General features: G+C 37.9%; 1 protein-coding gene and 1 long non-coding RNA gene across 4 annotated transcripts in view; both read left to right on the top strand.

Moving 5' to 3' along the window:
- The window catches only part of SLC35F1 (solute carrier family 35 member F1), a 400,531-nt gene that overhangs the window by 75,234 nt on the left and 300,551 nt on the right, over positions 1 to 24,746 (top strand). The window contains exon 2 of one of the 3 annotated variants that reach the window (XM_050786550.1): positions 12,983 to 13,109. The exons of 1 other annotated variant lie outside the window; for it this stretch is intronic. In XM_050786550.1, the coding sequence (XP_050642507.1) occupies positions 13,096 to 13,109 (14 nt within the window). In that variant the 5' untranslated portion in view covers positions 12,983 to 13,095. Of the gene's footprint in view, positions 1 to 10,344; positions 13,110 to 24,746 lie in introns of those variants that run through there. One more of the 3 variants, XM_050786551.1, reaches the window with a different exon arrangement.
- The window catches only part of LOC126952165 (uncharacterized), a 43,742-nt gene continuing 35,944 nt past the window's right edge, over positions 16,949 to 24,746 (top strand). The window contains exon 1 of the long non-coding RNA XR_007724812.1: positions 16,949 to 24,073. This is a non-coding gene — a long non-coding RNA (uncharacterized LOC126952165). The remainder of the gene's footprint in view (positions 24,074 to 24,746) is intronic.

Genomic DNA, 24,746 nt, shown 5'->3' with positions numbered 1-24,746 from the left:
CGAGATCACGCCACTGCACTCCAGCCTGGGTGACAGAGTGAGACTCCGTCTCAAAAAAAAAAAAAAAAAAAAAAAGGAATAATATTTCATGACACATAAATATATATGAAATTCAAAAATTTTAATGTCCCAGAAGTTAAGTATTACTGGATCCCAGCCATGCCCCATTCGTTTATGGATTCTCTGTGACTGGTTTTGTACTACAACAGCAGAGTTGAGTAGTTGCTGAAAAGCTTAAAATATTTACTGTCTGGTCCTGTACAGGAAAAGTTTGCCAACCCCAGCTCAATACAGGCTTTACAATGTTAGATCACGTAGTCTTCCCAATAACTCTAGACAGTGTGTGCATTTATTGTTCTTTTTCTACAGATGCATAAACTGAGGCTTCGAAAGGGTATGAATTAACCAGAGTGAATGACAGAACTGGGAGAGTAACTCATACATGTCTGATGTGGAAGCGCTAGGCCTTCATCCTACACTAAACTGCATCTCTCATTGGCTAACAACTCATTTCTACAATGATGTTGCTGTCTCCTACACTACTTCTTAATTCTTCCTTTCCTCATTAAATGCAATATATGCATACTATTGCACAGAAAGCTAAGAATACTACAGATCACAATTTGATAAAAACTTCCTTAATTGAATCAGGAGTCTATCACAGTGTAGTTGCTTGAGCCTTTGGTACCACATATGTGAGAATAAAAAATAATGTGTTTCTTTCCCCATTCCATTAATACCTATTGATGAACTTCTTATAGTAAATGCTGAGCAAACTGATGTGAGTGTAGATTGAAACTGAAAGAGAGGTTGAATCACAGGATAAGAATATTGTGGGTCAGATTAGCCTCTTGAATTCATTGCCTGTAACTTTTTAAATTGAGCAGAGATGGTAATCATTTAAATGTCTCTGTTTTTAATGGTGATACTCAGCTAAAAGCAAACATTAGGCAATTCACAATTCACTTGTAATGGGCACATGGAGGGAGAAAGTGCTTGAGAAGTGCTATCTGAATTTATAGTTCAACTTGTATGCAGAGTTGTTTGTTGTGTAGAAAAATGCAACAATTAAAAAGTCATTACATTATACATTTCTAATTGGAGCATCTCAAGATGTTCATTAAACAACATAAAGGATCATCTGAGGCCATTGAATACCTGTAATTGAGTGGCATAACTATCTATATATACATACTTTTAAGTCATATGCTCCATATGTTGTTAAAATATCTTCAGAGAAACTGTGAATAGTACCTCTATCCATTGACTCACTTATTTTTGACTAGCAAGTCTTTCAATTAGTGAAGACAGAAAACAGCTCATCAAATTAGTTCTTGTTTTTCTTAATGTATCTTTAAATTTATAGAAAAAAGTAAATATGTGTGCACTTAAGTTGGATATGTCATAAAGTTAGGCCTCCTTTGTTTGCAAATAACAGAAAATATCACTAATGTGAATGAAAATGGGGAACTTTATTGTAAACAGAGATGGGATCCAGGGGTATCTCATGGAATCCAAAGGCAATTAATGTGATGGGGTATCACAAAGGGCTGGGCAGGGCTGGAAATGTTTGGAAGCTAGGCAGCTATGTTTTCATCTCTTTCTCACTCTGTCAGGCCAGATGGTCTCTTGTTTCAGATTCTTTGTAGTGTCTGCTTTAAGCTTGTCTTTTCTGCTTCTCCATTTACATATTGGAATATGGCCTTCTCACAGCTACCAGAGACGAAACAGTGTCCCAGTTCTCATTTCCTGGGAGACAGAATCTGTTTGGCTTAGTTTGGATCAGATGGCTGCTCTGGGGCCAATGAGCTGTGGCCAGGGATATAGCTCCCATGGTTTAAACATGGCCATCAGGGACCACTCTTGGATTGAGGAGAATTTTCAGGAAACACAAATGTCAGGCCAGGCAGAGCCTCAGAAAGGTATTTACTATACAACCCTAATTGCTCATGTCAGACCAAAAATGCAGGGGCTGCTTATTCATCAGCTTTACTTTTCTTACTTAACTTGGAAAAGCTTACTGAGGTTATAGTTTTAGGTTTTTATATGTTCTTTTTATTTTCTGCAAGTGCTAGAGCCACCATGGAAGTTGGATGTTTGAAACTGAATGTTTGAAAAGCTCACTGGTTGGCCTCCATCCAAGCCCTGTTCCGGATCACTTCTTTCCCTGGGCATCTGAGGGCAGTTTGCCTCTGCCTGGCTGACCCCAATGCTGTGTCACATGCCTGATTTTCCAGCTCCACTAGTGGGAAATTGTTAGTCTGTTCCTCTATGCTGGAGAATTTTGAAAGACGAGGAATCACTATGTTTACCTCACTTGTTAAATGTGACAGCATCAGATATATCTGAGGTGCCATTTCTCTTTACCAGCTCTGAAGAGCTTTTGCTCTCGACATCACTGGCAGCTCCTACTGCTGGAGGTGATTTCCAGCAGCCTGTGTTGGGCCTCTTAGGCTTAGTTCAGTTCCTTTTCTATCAGGTGGGTGCTCGTTATACAGACAGGTAAGGCATTGACTTACATAATTAGGTAGGTATAATAATTAACAAATGCATAGGGTACTAAGGAGTGCAGAGGAAGGACATTCAGATAAACTGCTAGGGTTGAAGGGATGCTTCTTATAAAAATCATGTTAAAGGCCAAGCCTGTGCCTCACAGCTAACTGTTTCTCAATTTGTTTGCCTCTGTCCTGCAGGATCACCTTTGCCATAAATCAGGCAGCTATATATGTGCACATCTGCTTCGGTCCTGTTCACTCATCTGTTTGTGCATAGGTCCGTTCCATGATGTCTTAAGTATTGGAACTAGATAATAAGTTTGATATCAAGTAATGTAAGTCTTCTAGTTTTCTTCTTTCCCTCTTTTTTTTTCCTCCTACTCTTGTTCTTGTTTTTCTTCCTCGTCCTCTTATTCTTCCATTTCCCCTTCCTCTTCTCCTTCTTTTTTTCTCTTCCTCCTCCTCTCTTTCTCTTTCTCTCTTTCCTTCTCTCTCTCCTCCTCCCTTCGCTTCTCCTTCTCCTCTTTTCCTCTTTCTTCTTCCCTCCTCTCCTCATCTCTTTTCCCTCTTCCTCCAGGACACCCAGCCCAAATTCTGCACAGACTTAGGATTTTACCAAAGCTTTTGAATTTGAGCTTGTTCCACTTTCCAATCCCTTAAATGATGCATCAGAAAGCCTGGTGATTACCTGCTTAAGAATGGGGTGGGAATGGTGTAGAAAAGAAAGGGAATGAATCTAGGAAGAACAAAGACAAACTCATATTTCCATAATTATTTTGCTCTGCAGATATAAACTGCTTGGATACTAAAGTGCTATCCTCTCCCAGATGTATAAAGAGTAAGCGTGTGAATCATATGCCTGGCAATTTTTCTGAAACACATTATTTTATGTGTTTTTTAAATAACTGACAATATTCATTGGCAAATACAAAACTATAAATTTTGCAGTCCAGGCAGTGAACTTTCTAAGGCTGAAGAAATAGTTGTTTTTTTCCAGGAGGCTTGAAGCTTGGAATGTACAGTCAGAGCCCAACAGGGGTGGGACATTCGTAAAGGGATGACCAGGCTTTCTAGCTCCACAGAGAGGAAAGCCCGGAACAGCTCCATCACTCCAAAGCTACACTCTTTCTAGAGCAATCCGGTGGACACACAGTACTCCTTGAGAACTCCACAAAGCCAGGGATTGTGTGGGCTCCATTACTACTGAGTTCCAAGCCCCAGCAAAGAGCAGGGCACAGCAGGTGCCCAACCGTATTTATTAAGTGAATGAACTTGGTGTAAGTGTAAAGCAGAATATCTTGTGTTTGAATCATGTTGAACTACAATTATTTTAACCCGAGGTTGGAGACAAGATGGTGGACTTTATGCTTGCAGTCACTTCCCTTATATCGCAGAGCAGCAAGCCCATCTAGGCTAATACAATGTCATAATTCAGTTATCTTTCTTAATTTAGTTCAATCAAAAATGTACGGATTTCTCTAAGCCATAGAGACTTTTCTTCAGAGAAAACCAATAGGATGACAAAACTCTCAAATCTCCCACGTATATTTGTGTTTCTGCAGAATTAAAAAACACTTCCCAGACCCAGCCCCTCAACCAAGATGGTCCTTTGGAGATAAGCCAGAAGTGTGAAAGTTGTTTCAATGATATTATTTGAATATGGAGAGAGATGTACCAATATTATTAAATATTGACCAGCCTGACCATTAACTCTGATTTTTTTTTTTTTTTATGATACTGAGGAATGTGCCAGCACAAAAAGTTTCCTTGGAAGAAGATAAACACCATGGCTTCGTAGTGTGGGAGAAAGTTGGTTTCTTAGTTTCTATTATTAAAGTCCTATTTAGAGTAGGAGCAAATGGGGAGTTAGGGTTTATTGGGTACAGAGTTTCTGTTTGGGATGATGAAAAAGTTCCAGAGATGGATGATGGTGATGGTTGCACAGCAATATGGATATACTTAATGCCACTAAACTGCACACTTAAAAGTGGTTAAAATGGGCAAATTTTATGTTATGTATATTAATCAGAAAAACAGTCCTACTTTGTAAGTTTTGGGGAGTATCCTTTTTGAAGCAGTTGTTATTATCTCCACAAAAAGATAGGTAGAGAGGAAGTTGGTAGTACCCAGGGAGCTGAATGGGACTCAAGTCTTGGATGATTCATAGTCAATGACTTCCCCTAGGTCACCTCAGAAAGGGTCATTGCATTCAGCAATCCCTCCACTGCCTGACCACTCCCCAAATCCCAGCAGCTCGAACGTTACATTGTGGTAAATAATGAGCCTCTGTTTCCAGACAAAACAGTTTCACAAACAGCATCCTTGTACCATTTTTAGCTGAACACATTTTATTCCTTTCTCCGTCCCCAAATGGGAAACCATCTCTATACTGTCAAAGCATGCACTGTGCTTTCTGGAAGGCTGTCACCAGTGGAGGATGTGCTTTCCACTTGTAGCCTGTCAGATAATTTGGGATTCTTCTGCATGTAAAATGGCATGTCTGGGAGAAAAGACCTCCTACTCAAAATAATTTTTGGTCTGATTGTCCTAGGTAGTTTTCATTTTGAGGCAGCTTTATCTCAAACATTTAATCTTGGGACGTTCTGAGGCCTCTTTTGTTCACCAAGGGAGTTTTAAAAATGGAAACTGGACTGTAATTTCTGAATTTATAAATAATTTGCTATTTTGTTAATATTTTTTAAAATTCTAAGTACAATGTTTAAAGGTAAATATCCTAAAACTGGGAACAACCACTAAACTTAATGTTGGATTTAATTCATGTTTTCACTGAATGGATATAAATTTATAGTTATAGTTTGTAGGTAGAGTAAAGTAAAGCAATGACTGTTAAAAGGAAACTAATCAGGCTTTGGTATGCTTTAAGAAAAGAGAAAAAAACAAAGACTAAAGCAAAGCCTGTAACTTGATTTTCTAGCAAAGCCCTCACAGAAATATCAAGTTCATGTGGTCTGACAAATAACAATGTTTTATCCATTTTGTAATTTTGCAATAGAAATAAAACTATATATATGTGGTATATTTTTTGGTAGCAGAGCTGAGTCCAACTTAGCATATCATCCTGACAGTGAAGCATCTAGATTCAGTATTTTCTTTCTGCCTGAATATCTGATACCAAATGGCACCTGACAGTTTTTATTTCCCTTGGTTAAAAGTTGCTAAGCGGATGGTTTCCATTTTAAACCTGAATTATTAAAAAATTAAGAATATTAAAGGCATCAGGTGAAGATCCTTCATTCCATTGTACTTCTGAATTTTACTGCAGAACTAGAATTCTGAATCCTGAGCTTTAGAGTCACAGTTATTTTATCTAGTAAATAACCAGACCTGTATACTAAGGACCTTCTGTCTCATGCTGGAGGCCACTGGGAAGTGTGAGTAGTTTTAGATAAGAATTTCACGTTTAGACTGTGTTTGCACCATATGCTTCTCCATCCTTTCTCCTCCCCAGTGAAAGGTCTTCTCTGGTTTATCTGGTGGTAGATATCCATGGAAGTTACTAGGTAACTGAAGAAGTATATTATTTCAATAATTTCAAAATTCGAAGAAGAAATAGGACATTCTGTCTTACAAAATAGTGCAGCTCAAGGCAACTCATCGATTGCTCCTTGCTTGCATTTGCATTGCAATTTGCATTTTACAGAGTGATTGCCTGTACACCAGCTCATTTGTTCTTAGAATTACTCTATGAGCAAGTGCCTAGTGTGTACTGAGCCCTGTGCTAGGTATCAGAAGGTGTGCAAAAGAAGGTGGGGAAGAAGGCCTTTGTCCTTTTAAAATCAATTAATCAATTCTTGATTTTATGAAGTGTTAGAGGTTAGGGGTGTTAATAGCAGAGAGGTTGTATGGAGAGATGAGAGAAGACCCAGACTCAGCTGGGGTGGCTGGTGTCTCTGTATTAGCTGCAGTTGGAGTGTTGGCTCCATCCACTAGTCTGCGGCTGGTTCTGCTGTAAGTCTTCATAAACGACCAGGACTTAATGGGATTTGGTCAACTTTTGAGGATTAGTGGTACTGTCCACCAAACATAAAAAAAGAGTGTAAAGTGAGTGGTTTGGCAGTTCTTAATTTTTTTCTGATTAGAAAACTAAGTGGGTATTCTGATTGCAGAATTTACTGAAAGTGCAGCAAAGAAGAAAATAAAAATTATTTGTAACCAGGACCAGTCAAGATATTCAAGGTCATGAAGAAATGGGTAGAGTATAGTGCCCTCAACGCACATTTGTATTTCAAAATGAAAACTATACTAAATTGCACAGTAAATGTAAAGAAGTATAACTGTGATATGATTTTGCACGTGATGACTAATTCATTGCTTTTTGTTTTTTTAATTATGAAGTTCTTTCAGAAAAAAAAAATAATGCCTCTGCACTGCTGGTGCCCTGGCCACCTACTGAGTAATCAAGTACTGCCTCTCCCTCCCACAGTCCAAAGACAATCACACTTCCTATTTTGGTGTATATACTTCTAGGGCTTTTTTATATAGATAAAAATAAATTTTGTAATTAAATTTGAGTACTGAACGTGAAGTCTTTTTAAATCTTGATTTTTCACTTCCCATACCATGAAAACATTCTCATGCCTTTAAGAAATCTTTGAAGACACTTTCAATGGCTGAGCCGTGGTTATAGTTAACCAGACTCCACGTGTTTCTAGTTTCATGTGCTTAAATAAGGTTTTATGAACAGCCTGCTGCATACGTCTTTTAATCCATTTCTGATTTTTATTTTTGTTCGTCACTTGGATCTGTTTTGTATGCCTGCTGGCAAGTCTGTCTCTTGGTATCTTTGACAATCCAAAGTGGTATGACTTTAACAAGGAATAAAAAACTTCTCTCACTTGATAGAAAATAGTATCTTGTTTTATTTTATACTTTTTTGATTAGTACTGGGATACATTTAAAAAATATATTTAGTGACGACTTAAAAATATCTCTGTTTATGTCCAACTGAACATTTTTTTCTCATGATACCAAAATATTTGTAAGCTCTATCTCTATATTAAGGATATCAAATAATTTATTTTTGTTGGAAATATTTTGTCTCTGTTTTTCTTTGCCTTCTAATGTTATGGCATATTTGATATAGAAAGATTTAAATTAATATAGCTAAGCTTATTAATATATTCTTTTCAATTTGTTCATTATGTAGAAAGCCTTTTCCCATCCTGAGATCTAATATTCAAGCAGATTTTTTTCTAGGTTTACAAAAATTTTTTTTGTTCATCTTTTCCATCTTTTTACCTTCTTGTATATTCTTTGGCTTGTAACTGTTTTCTGTTTTACACAAAGTATTATTTAGTTTCATTCATGAGATATTTGACATCATTAAATTTGTTCATTTCTTGAGTTTGGGAAATGAAAAAGGATGGTCTAAAAAATCAACCAAAAATCGTTATGATTCTATATTCTTTTTTAATATTCTGAAATACCCTACACATTGGAGCAGATGTGAACTTCCCAACCACTTCTTTAGTATTCCCTCTCCCTGTTTATTTCCTTTGCATTCTTGTCCTTCTTCGCCTCTTGTCTTGTCTCAGTTACCATTTGATAAACATGAAATCTATTCTTGGTCTCCTCAGCTGAGCAGGTATGAAGATCTTGGTCACAGAGAAGCCAAATTAGGAAGTTTGATTACTCTGTACATAATATGCCTTTCTGACTGTGAGAAATTGCTGACTTTTGTAGACATTAGAAATACTTTCTATTCTGCTCCATTTATTTCTCTATGAGAGAGATTTTTAATGGAATGGCTTATAATTATTTTTTAAGTGTCATGAAGAAATAGAGTGAAAATTTTTTAAAGCTAGAATAGTGCAGAGAGAAATTCAATTTCTTATTTTGAAATTAATTGATAGTCTTTCCAGCAGTCATCAGTATCTCTGAAGAGTACTTTAGTTTCATTAGCTTTACCCCTCTACAATCTCTATCAGAAAGATAGGAACTTTGCAGATGGCATTGGGCCATGCTTCATTTCTGGTCAAATCACACCATAATGATGCCACTTATTCATCCATAAAAGCTTGTGGAAGTGCACTGAACATCTGCACATAATGCAACCATTCATGCAAAGAAAGCCACAGACCCCGTTTATCACAAGGGATCTGGGAGCTCTCTCTTCCTGCTCAGTCAGCCTCAGAAGTTTCAACTGCCCTGGGAGAGAAGTGCCAACAGCCCATTAGCCTAATGAGCCAATCCATAGAAACATGCTCTTTCTGCCCTCATGGGTGCCTGGCCAGAGCTGGGGCATAGCCAACATGCATTTAGCTCTTCTGGAGCCTGAACAGCAGCATCCTTCTTTAACCCCCTACTCTCGAATCACTGCTTGGACATGTGGCTTCCTATGGTAATGTTTACCCTTAACCACATGGTACTCATAGTCTTTAGCCAAAGTAAATTTGAACTTTTTGAAATTATAGCCATTCCTTTAACTGATATTTTTACAGAAGTATCAGTTTAAGGAAAAGCATAATAATAGTTTCCTATTTTCAGTCATTGTAAATATTCTTTCATTTAAACAGTTAATAGATTTTTATTGAACAGTTACTGTGTGGCAGGTACTACAGATATAGCAGTGAGCAAGGAGGAAGGCTTTCTATATCTTTCAGCTTAATTCACGTACAACAAATGAGTGTGGACTAATTCTTTGAGAATTTTTCTGTATTCCCAGAGGACAACTCAGCTTTTACCTGTTCATTATTATAGCATAATTTAGATCCTAGCCTGAAGAAAACTCTAGAAATCTGAGCAGTCTCACTCTTGACAGTTGTCTTCCCGCTTTGCCTTTAATTGATTTCTCGTTTCCTTAGCAGAAATGAATTTTATATTTATCCATGAAGTAACAAATACAAATTTGTTACTTCACAGTTCTTCAGGTCAGAAGTGTGAGTGGGCTTAGATGGTTTCTCTGTACTAGGTCTCAAGAGACAGAAATCAAAGTGTCAGATGGCCTGAACTCTTCTCTGCAGGCGCTAGGGGAGAATCCACTTCTAAGCTTGTTCAGCTTAATTCTAAGCAGAATTAAGTTCCTTGTGGTTGTAGGACTCAGGTCCCTGTTTCCTTGCTGCCTGTAAGCCAGGACCTTCTCTCAGCTCCTGAAGGCCACCTGCGTTTCTTACCACATTGCCCCCTCCATCCTCACCAGCAATGTCACATTGCTAAGAACCTTATACTTTAAATCTCTGTGACTTTCCTTTCTACTGCATCTCTCTGGCTCCAGCTAGAGAAAGTTCTCTTAAGAGCTCCTGTGATTAGACTGGGTTCACCTGGATCACCTAGGTTAACCTCCCAATTTTAAGATACATGACCATCATTCCATTCGCAAAGTCCCCTTTGCCACGTAACATAACATATTCCAGGGATTAGGATATGGACAGCTTTGGGAAGCCATTTTGCCTTCCACAGCCTTCATAGACCTTCTCACAAGAACTATTTCCAGACTATTCAAATCCTTACTACAACCCTAGGAGACAGGTACTATTAATTAGTAGCCCTATTTTATAGGTGAAGAAACTAAAGCCCAGAGGGCGAGGTATGTTTTCAAAGCCTTGTGGCTGATATTTTTGGCGTTGGGATTTGAATTCAATCTGTCTCCAAAGCTACTATGCTTCAGCTATGAAAAAATATTAGCATAAAATATTGTTGACTGGTGGAATGTCTGTCCACTGACATGAATAATTTGCTGGGTTAAATTTCATCAGAATGCTTAGGGCTCCCCAAAAAGCTATGACAAATAAGTGTGTGTGTATATATTGTGTGTGTGTGTATATATATATACACACATATATACACACACACACACATATATATACCTTATTGAATCATTTCTGTGTCCAAAATTTACATGCCTATGTTTTTTCAATTTTCAAGCAAACCATTTAATACAATTTAAAATGTTATTGTGAAATAAATGCCAATGCCTTATCACTCATGTAACTGACATTTCGATCTGTAAATAAAATTTAATATCAGCACTCCTTGAATTAGAATACATGTTAGGAACCGTCTCTCCTGGTTTCTCAACTAATGTAGGAATCTCATATGCAGTATTTTGGCTTCCCAACATCCTCCAGCTTGAGTTTTCTCTTACTATTAGAATAATAACAGGGTCACAGAATTTACTCTTTTGCAAGGTAGCTATTTTTAACTGGTGAATAGCTTCAATACTCGTGTGTTCCTTCATTAAACAAAAATTTTGCTTCTGCCGTTTTCTACCACTGAAATGTGTTATAAGGCTGAGCATGTATTTTCCCATTAGAAAGGTAAGTTGGACAAATATATCCAAATGTTTTGCTAAATACCAGTGAGAGCCTTCATGAATTCCACCCAAAGTTAAGTTCAATGAGGTAGGGATGTTGTCTTGTATACCGGACACCTAGGACCTGACACATAGCAAATGCTAAATAAATACTTACTGAATGAGTGAAGCAATTAATGAACTTAGATTTTCCACATATACAAAGGGCATGTAATCCCAGCACTTTAGGAGGCCGAGGCAGGCGGATTACAAGGTCAGGAGTTTGAGACGTGCTTGGCCAACATGGTGTAACCCTGTCTCTACTAAAAATACAAAAATTAGCCGGGTGTGGTGGTGGGTACCTGTAATCCCAGCTACTTGAGAGGGTGACGCAGGAGAATTGCTTGAACCCGGGACACGGAAGTTGCAGTGAGCCAAGAGATTGTGCTACTGCACTCCAGCCTGCGTGACAGAGCAAGACTCCGTCTCGAAAAAATAAATAAATGAAATAAATAAATAAAAATGAAAATAAAAAACAAAGGGCAGTCATAGTCAAAGGTCTGTTTAAGAAATGGCCAAATCCATTTTAATTGAACATTTTGATGGATTGGATAGATTATATGGTATCGTAAATCATCATAGTATTCTTTATTTGAAAGTGTGTATGTGAGAAAAGAAAATACATATTTTCTATTTTTCACAAGAGCAAATTACTATTGAATAAATTGTCAATGAAATAAAATAACAGCAGAGGGGAGGATTCATTAATGCCATTTCCCATCTTTGTAGAAATAAGTGCTCTCCATGGCTGATGGAACATTACGAAGAATATCTTGCACATTTAATTTCTTCATATTTTTTTGCATATAAATAATTGTCTATTTAATATGATTACTTCTTCTGAAATACCCACATTTAAGAGAAGAATATTAAAAATTCACATTTATATATTTTAAGGTCAAAAATCTCAAAAAAAACCTTTAGTGTTAGGATTCTGCAATGACTTTAGCACAAACTTTTGAAATTCTAGGGTACTAGATTAGTACAAAAGCAAAAACTTGCACAATTGTGCTAAATAAGAATTTCTTTCTTTCTAGTTTAAATAATAATTTTTTTCAAGGTCATATTAGACCCTTTCTCAGGTGACTATTTGCTATCAGAGATAATGTTCAGACATATGCATAAACTTAACCTTTTTAATGATATGAGAATTTCTAACCTGTCTGGAAGAAAAGGCATAAGGGATCAGAAAAAAAAGTGGTATTATTAAAAAGAAACTCAACATTATTTTTGAGAATTAAAAAAATTGACAGTCATTCATAGAACCCCAACCATGCTATTATCAGATCAGTTTTCTATTATTTCAGTTATATGTGCATTCTCAAAGGTTACTTCACCTCTTTACACTTCCCGGTGGCTATGAAGTCAGTCTTATGCAATATTGTTATCTCTGCACACAATAACTAGATTGTGCTCAGTAAATCGAATAGCATATACATATATTGCACTACTTATTCATTTAGGAGGAAACAGAATAATGAATGAAGTGACAATGAGTGTGTCTTAAATTACATCCAAAAAGGTTTAGTTGTAAAATATCATTGAAATCTCAGGATAAAATAGTTCAGGATATGTGATTTCTCAAGGCTCCAGCACATCAGAATTTCTTTTGCTGTGGCATGGCTGAGCCCTCATGTGTGTAGGCTTAGGACTGTCTGAAGAGGTTAAGATAACTCTTCCAGCAAATCCCGAATAATGAAAAGAGGATTATTTATAAGATTCTATAAACATAGTTAACTCTGTAGTTATGATAACGTCATGGAATGTGTAAGTCTAGATGCAGGAGGTTCTGGTCAGTTCTGATCTTGGTTCTCATGGCAATCTGTAGGCTGTGGTCTTTGGATGGGTCACATCAATGATGCATGGTAAGCTAGGTAGGTTGTCCTTATTGTCCTTCATGTAGTGCTGCCCTGGTTAGAGGTCTGGGCACTAATGTGCCCCTGAAGGCACATTTCTGGATGTAAGCTAAGAGTGTGCTGTCCAGATGTTGAGGGAGAATAATAGAAAGAGAAAGTTTAAATTATAATTCAGTTTTCTCATCTGTAAATGGAGATCATCCCAGTGCCTGTTACAAACATGAGGTTGTTATGAAGATTACATGACTTACTATATGTGAAGGTTTAAAGTTACAGTTCATACCTAGTTTTATATTAATGATTTTACATTTTTTTTTAAGGAGAGCACTCAAAATTATATAAAGCTTCAGATCTGACAGAACATGGAACTGCCCTGCCTGGCAGAGAAAAATGAGGAAAGCAAAATCAAAAAGACAGCAGAGTTACTGCTCACATGAGGGAGATGAGGTAAGAGGAGAGATTCAGAACTGGTGCAGTCTCAGTATCCTTATTCATGAAGTAGGGATAGTGATATCTTGGCTATCCTTATTTTGTGATATAGTGATATCTCAACAGGGATATTGTACGACTCAAATACAAAATGCAAGTGAAAGTAACTTACCAATGTAAATCACTAAGATATTGTTATTATTTAGCAGTCTTTATATGCAGGTCCTGTATTTTGCAAATACAGTAAGCAATCTGGATAAATATGCACCAGGCCACCTTCAGTTTGTTAAATTTTTATTAAGCTTATATTTCTTCTTGGAAGTTGATGATTGCACAGGATAATTTAGGTGTCTGAGAGTGCTCTTTTGAAGTTTTCATTTTTATTCATTTCAAATCCTGAAATTGAGTAATCTCTCAATGTTCTTATGGAGAAATATCCGCAAAAACGTTTGGGGCTACATTTAATATCCAGAATGTCTGTTTTATCACTGAGAGTTTTAGCGATGATTGACAGTGCTAAGTTAAATTGTGTATATTTTGCTTATTGTCTGAAACTTAAATCTTATATGTACAGTGCACTAACCATTGTTTTGGAAAACAAAGTTCGAATCCTACTAGATTCTGTACTACCATCACCTAAAATTCAGATAAACTCAATTTAAAATTTATTCAACAATCTTGTTTTCAGTTTTTTTTTTTTTTTTTAAATTTTTAAAGGCAGGGTCTCATGCCGTAGCCCAGGCTGGAATGCAGCAGCATGATCATAGCTCACTGAAGCCTCAAACTCCTGGGTTCAAGTGATCCTCTCACTTCAGCCTCCTGAGCAGCTGAGACTGCAGGTCCACGCCACCAAGCCTGGCTCATTTTTTAATTTCCTTGTAGAGATGAAGTCTTGATATTTTTCCTGGGCTGGCCTCAAGTGATCCTCCCACCTTGGCCTCCCAAAGTGCTGGGGAATACGGGCAAGCCACTGCCATAACTGGCCTCAACAAATACTTATTGAGTGTCTGTTAGGTGCTAGAGATAGATCTAGTTACTGGTCATACAAAATCAAATAAAGGAATATACAGTCTCAGGCAGAGAAACAGACAAACACATAAAAATTAGGCGACATGATGGATATCATGACAGAGGTATTTAGTCACAGACACTCTAGGATATGAAAAGGAAAAGGTTATCTCAATTAGACTGGTCATTCTGAGAAGAGTTTCCAGAGGAGGTCTTACAGAAAGACAATGTGATGTATGGCTAGAAGAAAGCAAGAAGAAGAGGAGAAAAGGTATGGAGGGGTGGAACTGCCTGATGTGTTCAGAGGTCTCCTGGTAGCATGGTCCCTATGTGTGTGTGCCTGCTCACATGCATACAGGTTGTGGAGAAGAAAGAAAACCGGTCAAGTCACAAGGAAGCCTTCAGTGTGACACTTAGGAGCTCGATCATTACTCTAGGAATCGTGGGGCCATTGAACAGCATCATCCCTGTTTCTGTCAATGGAACCACTTTTCTCCCAGTCATGTAGATTTGAAACTGTGGTGTCTTCTTTATTTATTTTTTCTCCGATGTTACCCAAACTGTTTAATAACTACCCTTTTAATTCATCCTTTAGGGTGTCTCTAGACATTCCCTATTCTTCCTAGTCTTATGATTTTGCCCAATTTTAGGCTCATCTTCTCCATGCTGAAACCACAGCTGTGTTTCCCTGAATGTTCTCCTTCCCTCCTTCTCTCCTGTCCTCCACCCTGTTCTCCCCCTTCCTGAGAAGTTAACCTACTGAAACCACTTTAGCATCAGAAACTTTTAGCAGCTTTCTGTTACTCACAGTATTTCCCCATAATACAATAAGTAAGTATTGATTTGGATTGGAATGCTTCCTTTGGCTATCCAAGCCCATGATCTAGCACTAACCCATTACCTGACCTGGGTTCTCCTTGTCCTCTGTACCCACCCTCTGCTACAGCCAAATTGGCTTCTGCTGATCCTCCAGCTCCCCTACGAATCCTCTTCTGTGCCTCATTCCCATAGGATCACTTTTTCCTCTGAATTTCACTTGCTGCTTCTACAACTCACACCCCAGCCTACCTTGGCACATAGATGCTGCCTAGAATTGTTAATTATTTTTGTTAATTATATAAGTTTATAACTTAGAATTATATTTGATTTTATAATTTTACAATTGTAATTACAGTTGATTTCTTCAAATAAATTGTGAGCTCCCTGAGGGAAAAATCTATGAGATAATGTGTCAAGTACTTAACACAATGCATGATGCATAGTAGATTAAGTTAGAATTATTGCTATTATCATTTTTGGTTTGTTTTTAGGGTGTTGCTTCTTTGCATTCATAAAGTATCTAGTAAAATACATCCTCAAAAAGACATGCCATCCTAATTGAGTGGCCTAATCATCATTACTATAAATACCTGGAAAAATGTTGAGAGTAATGATGAGAAAGTTTTCTTTTGCAGTGTTAAACTTTAAAAAGTATCTGATTTGGCCAGGTGTGGTGGCACATACCTGTAATCCCAGCATGTTGGGAGGTCAAGGGGAAAGGATTGTTTGAGACCAGGTGTTCAAGATCAGCCTACACAACATGATGAGACACCATCCCTACAAAAATTTTAAAAAAATTATCTGGGCATGGTGGTGCATACCTGTAGTCCTAGCTACTTGAGAGGCTGAGGCAGGAAGATCACTTGAGCCTAGGAGTTGGAAGCTATAGTGAACTGTGGCCATGCCACTGCATTCCAGTCTGGGTGAGAGAGCAAGACCCTGTCTCTAAAACTAAACAAATTAAAAAGAAATAAATAAAAAAATGTGTCTGATTCCAGGCATGCTCTTAGATCTTTCTGTTCTTAAAGTATATCCTCCTATCATTAAAAATTGACATTTAATGCAAAGATTTCCAAGTATGTAAAGTACACACAATAAAAAGTAAATGTCCTTCCATACACACCCCCCAGAATTCACTCCCAGAAGTAGCTCATGAGTTACACACATGCTACATGTGTGTAAATGTTAATAACTTTAGACACTACAAATTATAAAGTGTATAATGAGTAATCAAAGAAATATGTTCACCATTTTCTTCATTTTTTCAGAAAACATTTTTATATTAATAAATGTATTTATTCAGTGTTTATTAATTTGACAACACATGTTGTTGTTGTTTTTTTACCACTGTCTTAGTTCATTTTCTGTTGCTTATAACAATAGTTGAAACTGTATAGTTTGTAAAGAAAAGGAATTTATTTCTTGTAATTATGGAGGCTGAGAAGTCAAATGCCAAGAGGCCACATCTGATGAGGGCCTTCTTGCTTAAGGGGGGACTCTACACATGATTGGGGAGCTGAGGTCACTCTCCTCTTAGAAAGTCACTGGTACCACTCCTGTGATAACCTCTTAATCCACTATTCATGACCCAGTCACCTTTTAAAGACCCCCGCCTTTCAGTACTGTCACTTTGGGAATTAAATTTCAACGTGAGTTTTGGAGGGGAGAAATATTCAAACCACAGCAGCCATCTACTATGTGCCAGACATTGTGCTAGGCAATGCAGGGCATGTGGTCTTCCACCAAGCTGTAATCCCCATGGTTGTAGTGACTTCAGAGGAGCACTCTTTATTATGAGATGGCTCATGTTCCAAGCATACCCCCGAGTATTAAAGGACAGTTCAATCATTGTAAACTGGAGCTCATCCTTTCAAAAAAGTAAACTGGATTTCACTTACCTTGTCAATCCACTCATTCATAAAATTTTATAATATGCCCATTATTCTTTATCTGATTTATTAGATTTTTTTTTTTTTGCTGTGTAACACATGACCACAAATTTAAAACAAACACCCATTTATTATCTCACATTTCTGTGGGTCAGGAGTCCAGGTGCGGGCTAGTTGGGTCCTCTGCTCAGGTTGGGCTGCAGTTCTTATATCTGGAGCTCAGAGTCTTCTTCTTGGCTCATGTTGGAGAATTCAGTTTTAGGTTGAGCTGCAGTTCTTATCTGGAGGTTGGGCTGCATTTCTTTTCTGGAGCTTCAGGTCTTCTCAGCTCATGTTGGAGAATTCGGTTCGTTGCAGCTATACGACTCACATCCCATTTTTCTTGCTAGGTGTGGGCGGGGGGGCTACTTCTAGCAATTGGAGACCAACTCTAGTTCCTGTGGTCTCCACAGGCCCTTTCAACACGTGGATATTTGCTCTTTCCAGGACCAGTGCATATCTCAGACTTTTAATCTTCCTCTGGTCAGCTACGACAGAGTCTTCTATAATTGTAAACTTGATAAAGTTTGAGATGATGTATATCCCAATTACCCTGATTTGATCATTACACATTGTATACATGTATCAAAATATCATATGTGCCCCCAAATATGTACAACTGTTGTATACCAATAAAATAATTTTTAAGTAGTACATACCAAAAAAAAAATGCGGCAACGATCATATAAAAATTTATAGGCTCCACCTGCCTGCAAGGGAAGAAGATTATGTAGGGTATGCACAGCGGGGGGCTTGAATTTGGAGGAGCAACTGAGAAATCTGCTTACCATGCCCATGCATGACATTGATATGTTGGGGTCAATATTTAAATTAATTTCAGGTTTGATGTTTACAAACAGCGCAGAAGCTGGACTCTGAGGAAGTTCATAATAGAAGTTGCAGCGTGTGGCTGCCATTACTCACAGAATGTTGGGCTAGATGGTCCATGGGCCTGACCTTATGAAGCCATTTAATAATATTCTTGCTGAAATAGTACAAGAATGAAAATTTAGCTCACAATTCAGGATAAGAGAACCTTTTCTGGAATTTACTTAGAAGAACAGAATTTTAACTTATATTTAATGCTAGTGACAGACCAGATTAGACCTAAGCAGATGGTCAGTGACAACTGCAGATGGCAACAGCCTCAGTTTAAAAGTCTGTCCATTGCTTTGGGGAATAACAATCTTTAATATTTTGCTTCCACTGTCTAAATTCCCTCTGGAGTCTGTTTCTTTGTACTTTCCCTCAGAATATGACTCTTCTGCTCATGTTTTCATTTCTGTTAATATAAACTAAAGACCTATATGAAGGATTTCAGATGGTACTGTTATAATTATTGAACATATCACATTGGAGAACTTAAAATAGTTATAGCCCTTAGAAATATCTTTTGTGTTGATACTCATGTGCTATCCTGAAGTGTCATTTATCACTATCTGTATCTATGTCTAGTTAACGAGCAACAAATCAAGATACTGTGGTGATTTTGGTGTGTCAAATTATTCATTTATTCTACAAATACTTGCCCGGTGCCTGCCACATGTCAGGCACTGTGCTCACACTTGAGATACAATAGAGAACACAACAGATCTGGCTTCTGCCTTCACGGATAGAGAATAAAGGGATTAGGCAGATTAAGGAGATCCTAAAGATGGTGGTACTCTTTAATTCTCCAAAATTAAACATTAGGTTTATTTTACAGATGGCTAAATGGTAGTTCACCATGGAATCAAGGATGCCTGAAGTCAGGGCATAGGTAATGTCACATTGCTCAGTAAATCCCAGAGTGCCACCTGGTCCAGCTTGTCACATATCTCCCCATTTTTAAATATAAGGAAATCTAAGTAGAACTGTTTTGAGAGAATAAATAAGTATAAGAAAATGGAAAACACTGATTTGCTCTTCACTTTCAGTTCCCTGTGCCTCCACATTAATGCAAGTGGGCAGTTTTGCCCATGGTCACAGAGTTAATTAGAGGCAAGGCAGTGATTTGAATCCTACACATCCAATCATCATTTGACTACAATTTCTTAAAATACATTAACACCCTCTATTCTTTTGTCTTGTTGTTGCCATTTTCTAGTATGCTTATAATTATCCACTCAGTAAACTGAGTGCACAAAATGACAACCTCAGTTCCTTAGTATAAATGTTATTCTTGTTTTCCTAAAAGATTTCTAGTTCAAACTGGTCCATTTGTGTTTTCAGATACTTTCTCTTAGATTTATGTTCCACCTGTGCCTACTTAAGAATACATTTTTCTGATGTCAAGTGTCCACCTCCCTGACAAAGAAGTTTCGTTCTTTACAAGGAAATTTGCATGCCAGGAAAGTAATGACTTGGGAATTTATTGACTACCTATTTTACAGTTGATCTCTGAAGGTAGAAACTGTATGCATATTTGATGCTAATATTGTTATTTAGGATTCTTTTAAATGTAGGGCATACTTTTATAGGTGTGAGTTGACTAAAATATTCTCAACTAAATGTATTTTGATAGCACATAGAGGAACTTTAGTATTTAGAACTCTAATTGCAAAATCTGACATGGTAAATATTCCTTTGTGGTCCAGCAAGGTCTTTAAGTGTAAATCTGGGATTTACTGATAGTTTGACACAAATGTTCCATTTAAGAGCCTCTTATTAGTTTGAATCATTACAGAACAGTAATGTCTCTTGTTTTTATATCTGTCTGCTCAGTAAGAGATGACCATTCCTTCAATATTAATGCACTGCAAGGATTAATTAATTGCTTGTTGAAAGCTCTTGAATATATTTTCAGAGCTGACTAATACATCCTTGAGGTAAGGACAAAAACAAGGGAAAATAGAAGTGGTTTATGATATTCCAAGAATGAACTCCTATTCTAGGTAATTTTTTGACCCTTTTAAAGGCTATTTCAATACATAAATGCCAAAAAATATTAACACATACAAAAAATGTTAACACATACAAAAGGTAGGCTGTGCGTACTGGTTCTGTTAGGCACAGTCCACTCATGTTGTATAAAATGTATGTTGTAATTCAGTGCTTTTATTATTGTTTTGGGGGTTTTATTTTTCCTCCAAGAAACTCAGAATTCTTTAACCAATCTTGTTGTGTTTATAGCATTTCTCTCAAGACCAATGTGAAGCGAGTAGACATTAGAGAAAATAATCTCTCACCTCACTGATCTCAAGCCCACCTCAAGAATTACACAGGCTGAACTCAAAATAACCTCCTTCCTTTTCTAACTCTCTCTCACACACACAGAGACAACCAGGCAGTATGATCTAGACAAGTGCTTCTCAATTGGGGGTGATTTTGTCCCAGGGAACATTTGGCAATATATGGAGACATTTTTGGTTGTTAGAGCCTTGGCAGATGGATTGATATTGACATCTAGTGGGTAGAGGCCAGGGATGCTGCAAAACATCCAATAGTACAGTGGTCCCTAACCTTTTGGGCACTAGGGACGGTTTTGTGGAAGACAATTTTTCCCCGGATGGTGGGAAAATGGTTTTGGGATGAAATTGTTCTACCTTAGATCATCAGACATTAGATTCTCATAAGGAACATGTTATTAGTCCATTCTCACACACTGTAAAGAACTACCTGAGGCTGAGTAATTTATAAAGAAAATAGATTTAACTGACTCACAGTTTCACAGGCTGTACAGGAAGCATGGCTGGAGAGGGCTCAGGAAACTTACAATCATAGAGGAAGGTGAAGGGGAAGCAGGTACATCTTCACATGGCTGGCGTGAGAGAGGAGAGAGTTAAGTGGGAAGTGCTACACAGTTTCAAACAACCAGATCTCATGAGAACTCACTCACTATCACAAGAACAGCAAGGGGGAAGTCTGCCTCCATGATCCAGTCACCTCCCACCAGGCGCCTCCTCCAACCTTGGGGATTACAATTCAATGAGATTTGGATGAGGACACAGAGCCAATCCATATCAGTGCAGAACCAAGATTTCTCACATGTGCAGTTCAAAATAGGGTTGTGCTCCTATAAGAATCTAATGCTGCTGCTAATCTGACAGGAGGCAGAGCTCAGACTGTAATGTTCACTCACTCGCCACTCACCTCCTGCTGTGCTGCCCAGTTCCTAACAGGCCACCAACCAGTACCGGTCCATGGCCTGGGAATTGAGGAGCCCTACAATAGTACACAGGACAGCCCTGCTCAACACAGAATTATCCAGCTCTAATTGTCAATGGTCCTGTAGTTGAAAAGCCTAATGTAGAGACAGAAGCACTGGTCTGAGGGATAAGAGACAGATATCTTTGTCTCTGCTGCTTAGAGGTCAATCAGAAAAAGAAAGAAAAAGTCCTTTGAATTCTCAGAATGAATGCCTTATACATATCCTGACATTTAAAAAAATGATGTTAATATTTGTAATGTTGTTAACAACAGGGTTAATGGCATGCATAGACCTTTAAAGCAAAAGAAAGAAACCTGGAAGGAAGGGATTAAGGGAAAAAATTTTTTTATATTAATGACCAGGATGGAGAGAAGGAAAAAGCTGGAGGTAAAGGAGTAAGAGAGGAAAAAGACAGGGAGATTTGTAGTTACTTGTTTATTTAACTACATTTGTGATTCTTTTTACCTTATAATAAACTTAGCAACTATCATTTTATTCATCTTTTTCTTGAACTTGGAGCTATTGTAGGAAACAGCATGCAGGGACAATAAATGGAAGAAAAAAAAAACAAGAAAAACTAAATGGAAGAAAAAGACCCTCTGGATACGTGACTGTGAGAGTCTTCATAGTGGCAGCAGCAGGAAGGATCAGCAAGCTGTTGCTTCTGCCCCCTTGTTTCTAGAGTTCCATACTTATTAGGATACCTGGGCTGAGATGCCATGCTTTGAGAGCCATGCTTGGTGTGTGGACCCAATTTTATTAAAGGATCCTGCGGCTTCCTTCCTTATTTATGCTTGCTAACTTGCTAAGTGTCTCCTGGCAAATCACTTAACCTGCCTGAAGTGAGAATATGCTTCACTTTATTTGCTTTCTGTGATTCAATGAGAATAGTGAGATGAAGTGAGAGCTCTAATTTCAGAGCTATATGCCATTTTGTAGATGTCATACTTAACATCATCATTCATTAATAACATGTTCAAGCACTGAAATGGAAATGGGGGCTAGTGCTTATTACAAACCATTAAGTACTCTGCTTAGATATAAAATCTTTTATGTGATCCACAGCAGTAGCTGCAAATTTTCCAAGCAACATCTTTTGCCAACACTAGCCTTCTATGGTTGTTACTTGGAATTTGGATAGATGTGATTTTTCTTTTTCTTTTTGAGCAATTTGTTCATGATTGCAGCAGTAATCATGAAAGTAGGTCAGAGCCCTCTTCGAGTTGGGTTCTTATTCCCCCACCCCCACCAGAGAACAGCACTTAAATATTAATAGCATCACTGGGAAAACACGACAGCTATTTCCCTGTTTTCTGCAGCTCAATGAAGAGTTGTTCCGTGCAGACCCCAGTGCTCTTGCCTCATGAATGGACGTGATTGTGGGGGCATCATCTCCTACTAAGGCAAAACGTGACACTGAGAACAAAGGCTGGTTTTTAGCCTGATGTGATGAGCTCACCACAGTGCCCATGTGGGGACTTTGAAGCTCGTCCAGGTGCCAGTTTTCTGTGTATATGACATTCTTGAGGGGGCGGGGGTTGGAGACTGGGCAGCAGGCTTTTAAACATTGATCTGTAGTGTATGAATTACAAGGTCAGATGGGGTGAGATGTCATAATTTCTATTTAGTCTGAATTTCCCCCAGAGGAAACATATTTCCCTTACCTTTAATAAGAGAAACCACAGTATTTTCAATGTAGCCAAACCAATAAGGGCTTTTAAAAAGCAAATTTATATAAATTATTTTCTTTATGATTATGTCTGTGAACAGGAAAATGCATTTCTCCTTTTCAATATCTACCCCACCTTTTGTGAGGCTGTGCTAATGCTCAGGAGAAATACAGGCAGGAAAGTATTCTTAGCATAGCCGATTGAAATGGGAAAACCTGAAGCAATCAGTTTTTGATTCATGCAACATCTTAAAACTACTCTACTTCGATTGCTTTTTTTTTTTTCATTGAATTGACTGATTGGATTGTTGTAGCATGCTCTAGTCATAGCTTATTATATTGGCTCTGTGGTGGACAAATCCATCCAACTGTTTGTAGATCAAAGTGAAATTAAATGACATCATGTTTTTTTTCCCCACTTACATAGAGAATTTCCAGTCACACTACATACTGTGTGCACAATAGTTAATTTAGGCACTTACAATACACCTAATACAGTGTTGAGTGTTATACAAATTCAGAATAAGATAGTTTACAGTTGTGACTTACTAGAAAAAATTACAGAATAATCTAAGTCTGCTATTGCTACGTAGTAGTAAAAAAGGACAGCTTTTGCTTCAGACTTGCATTCGAATCAGTGTTTATTAGCTAAGTTACCTCAGGCAACTTAGTTGACCTCTGAGTTTCATTTTCCTTACTTGCGAAATGAGTATAATAATACTTACTTTGAAGGCACGTAATCAGGATAAAATAAGATATTGTATATAAAACACCCAGCACATAGTGAACACTTAGTACGTATAACCTACTATTATAAAGATCTCAAAATGTGTGTTGTAGTTTGAAGGCTCTCAAGATTCAGGAAAGGTTGTTCTCTTCATGGGTTGGAGGCACTTGGGAGTAATTATTCATGAGAATTAAATGAGTCTCTTGATGGCCTGTGAGAAATGGTGAGCTCTACATGGTTAAGAAATCCACAAAGGATGCTAGGACATAGGAACCACAGGAACATACTGAAAACAAGAATTGGTACACATAGAAAGTGTACACTGGGAATAAATTGTGGTATTCAGATTTTGAATCCCAAGCTCACATTTGTCACTTCTACAACTCTTTAAAACCCAATTGTAATCAGATATCTTCTTGGGGTTAGGCGTGGTCATGACGGGAAGCAGCTTTGGATTTCTCAGGAGCTGTGGAGAACTCTGGGAGCAGAAGTTGGAGGTTAACTGAAAGCCAAAGGAGAGAGCTGCCATCTTCTCAAGGAGATTCAGAGACACCAAATTTTAAGGAAGTGGAAATGGATATGTAAATAGATGCCTTACAGCAAGTGTTTAGAGGCAGAGACACAATAAAACAGACTAAGAATAAGCTGGAGGACATCCTCAGTGCCTTAGGCACTAGCCATCCTCTGAGGCTCACCTGCATGGTAAATTGGACTGGTTTAGTGATATAGTTTGGCTGTGTTCCCACCCAAATCTCCTCTTGAATTGTACTCCTGTCATTCCCATGTGTTGTGGGAGGGACCCAGCTAAAGATAATTGAATCACGGGGGCAGTTCCCCCATACTGTTCTCATGGTTGTGGATAAGTCTCACAACATCTGATGGTTTTATAAGGGGAAACCCCTTTTGCTTGGCTCTCATTCTCTCTTCCCTGTTGCCATGTAAGTCGTGCCTTTCGCCTTCTGCCATGATTGTGCCACGTGGAACTGTGAGTTCATTAAACCTCTTTTTCCGTATTTCACCTTCTGCCACGTGGAACTGTGAGTTCATTAACCTCTTTTTCCTTATATATTACCCAGTCTCAGGTATGTCTTTATCAGCAGTGTGAAAATGGACTTAGGAACCAGTCTTGGTTGATCCTCAGGAGAGAGATTTTTTTTTTAACTTTTATTTTAGGTTCAGGGGTACATGTGCAGGTTTGTTACACAGGTAAACTCGTGTAATGAGGGTTTGTTGTACAGATTATTTTGTCACCCAGGTACTAAGCCTAGTACCCAGTAGTTATTTTTTCTGCTCCTCCCTTTCCTCCTACCCTTTATCCTCAAGTAGGCCCCAGTATCTGTTGTTCCCCTTTTTGTGTGCATGAGTTCTCATCATT

The sequence above is a fragment of the Macaca thibetana genome, chromosome 4, assembly GCF_024542745.1.
Source record: "Macaca thibetana thibetana isolate TM-01 chromosome 4, ASM2454274v1, whole genome shotgun sequence".
Lineage (NCBI taxonomy): Eukaryota > Metazoa > Chordata > Mammalia > Primates > Cercopithecidae > Macaca > Macaca thibetana.
The sequence above is the reverse complement of the archived record's forward strand: the minus strand, read 5'-3'. Positions and strand labels throughout refer to the sequence as shown.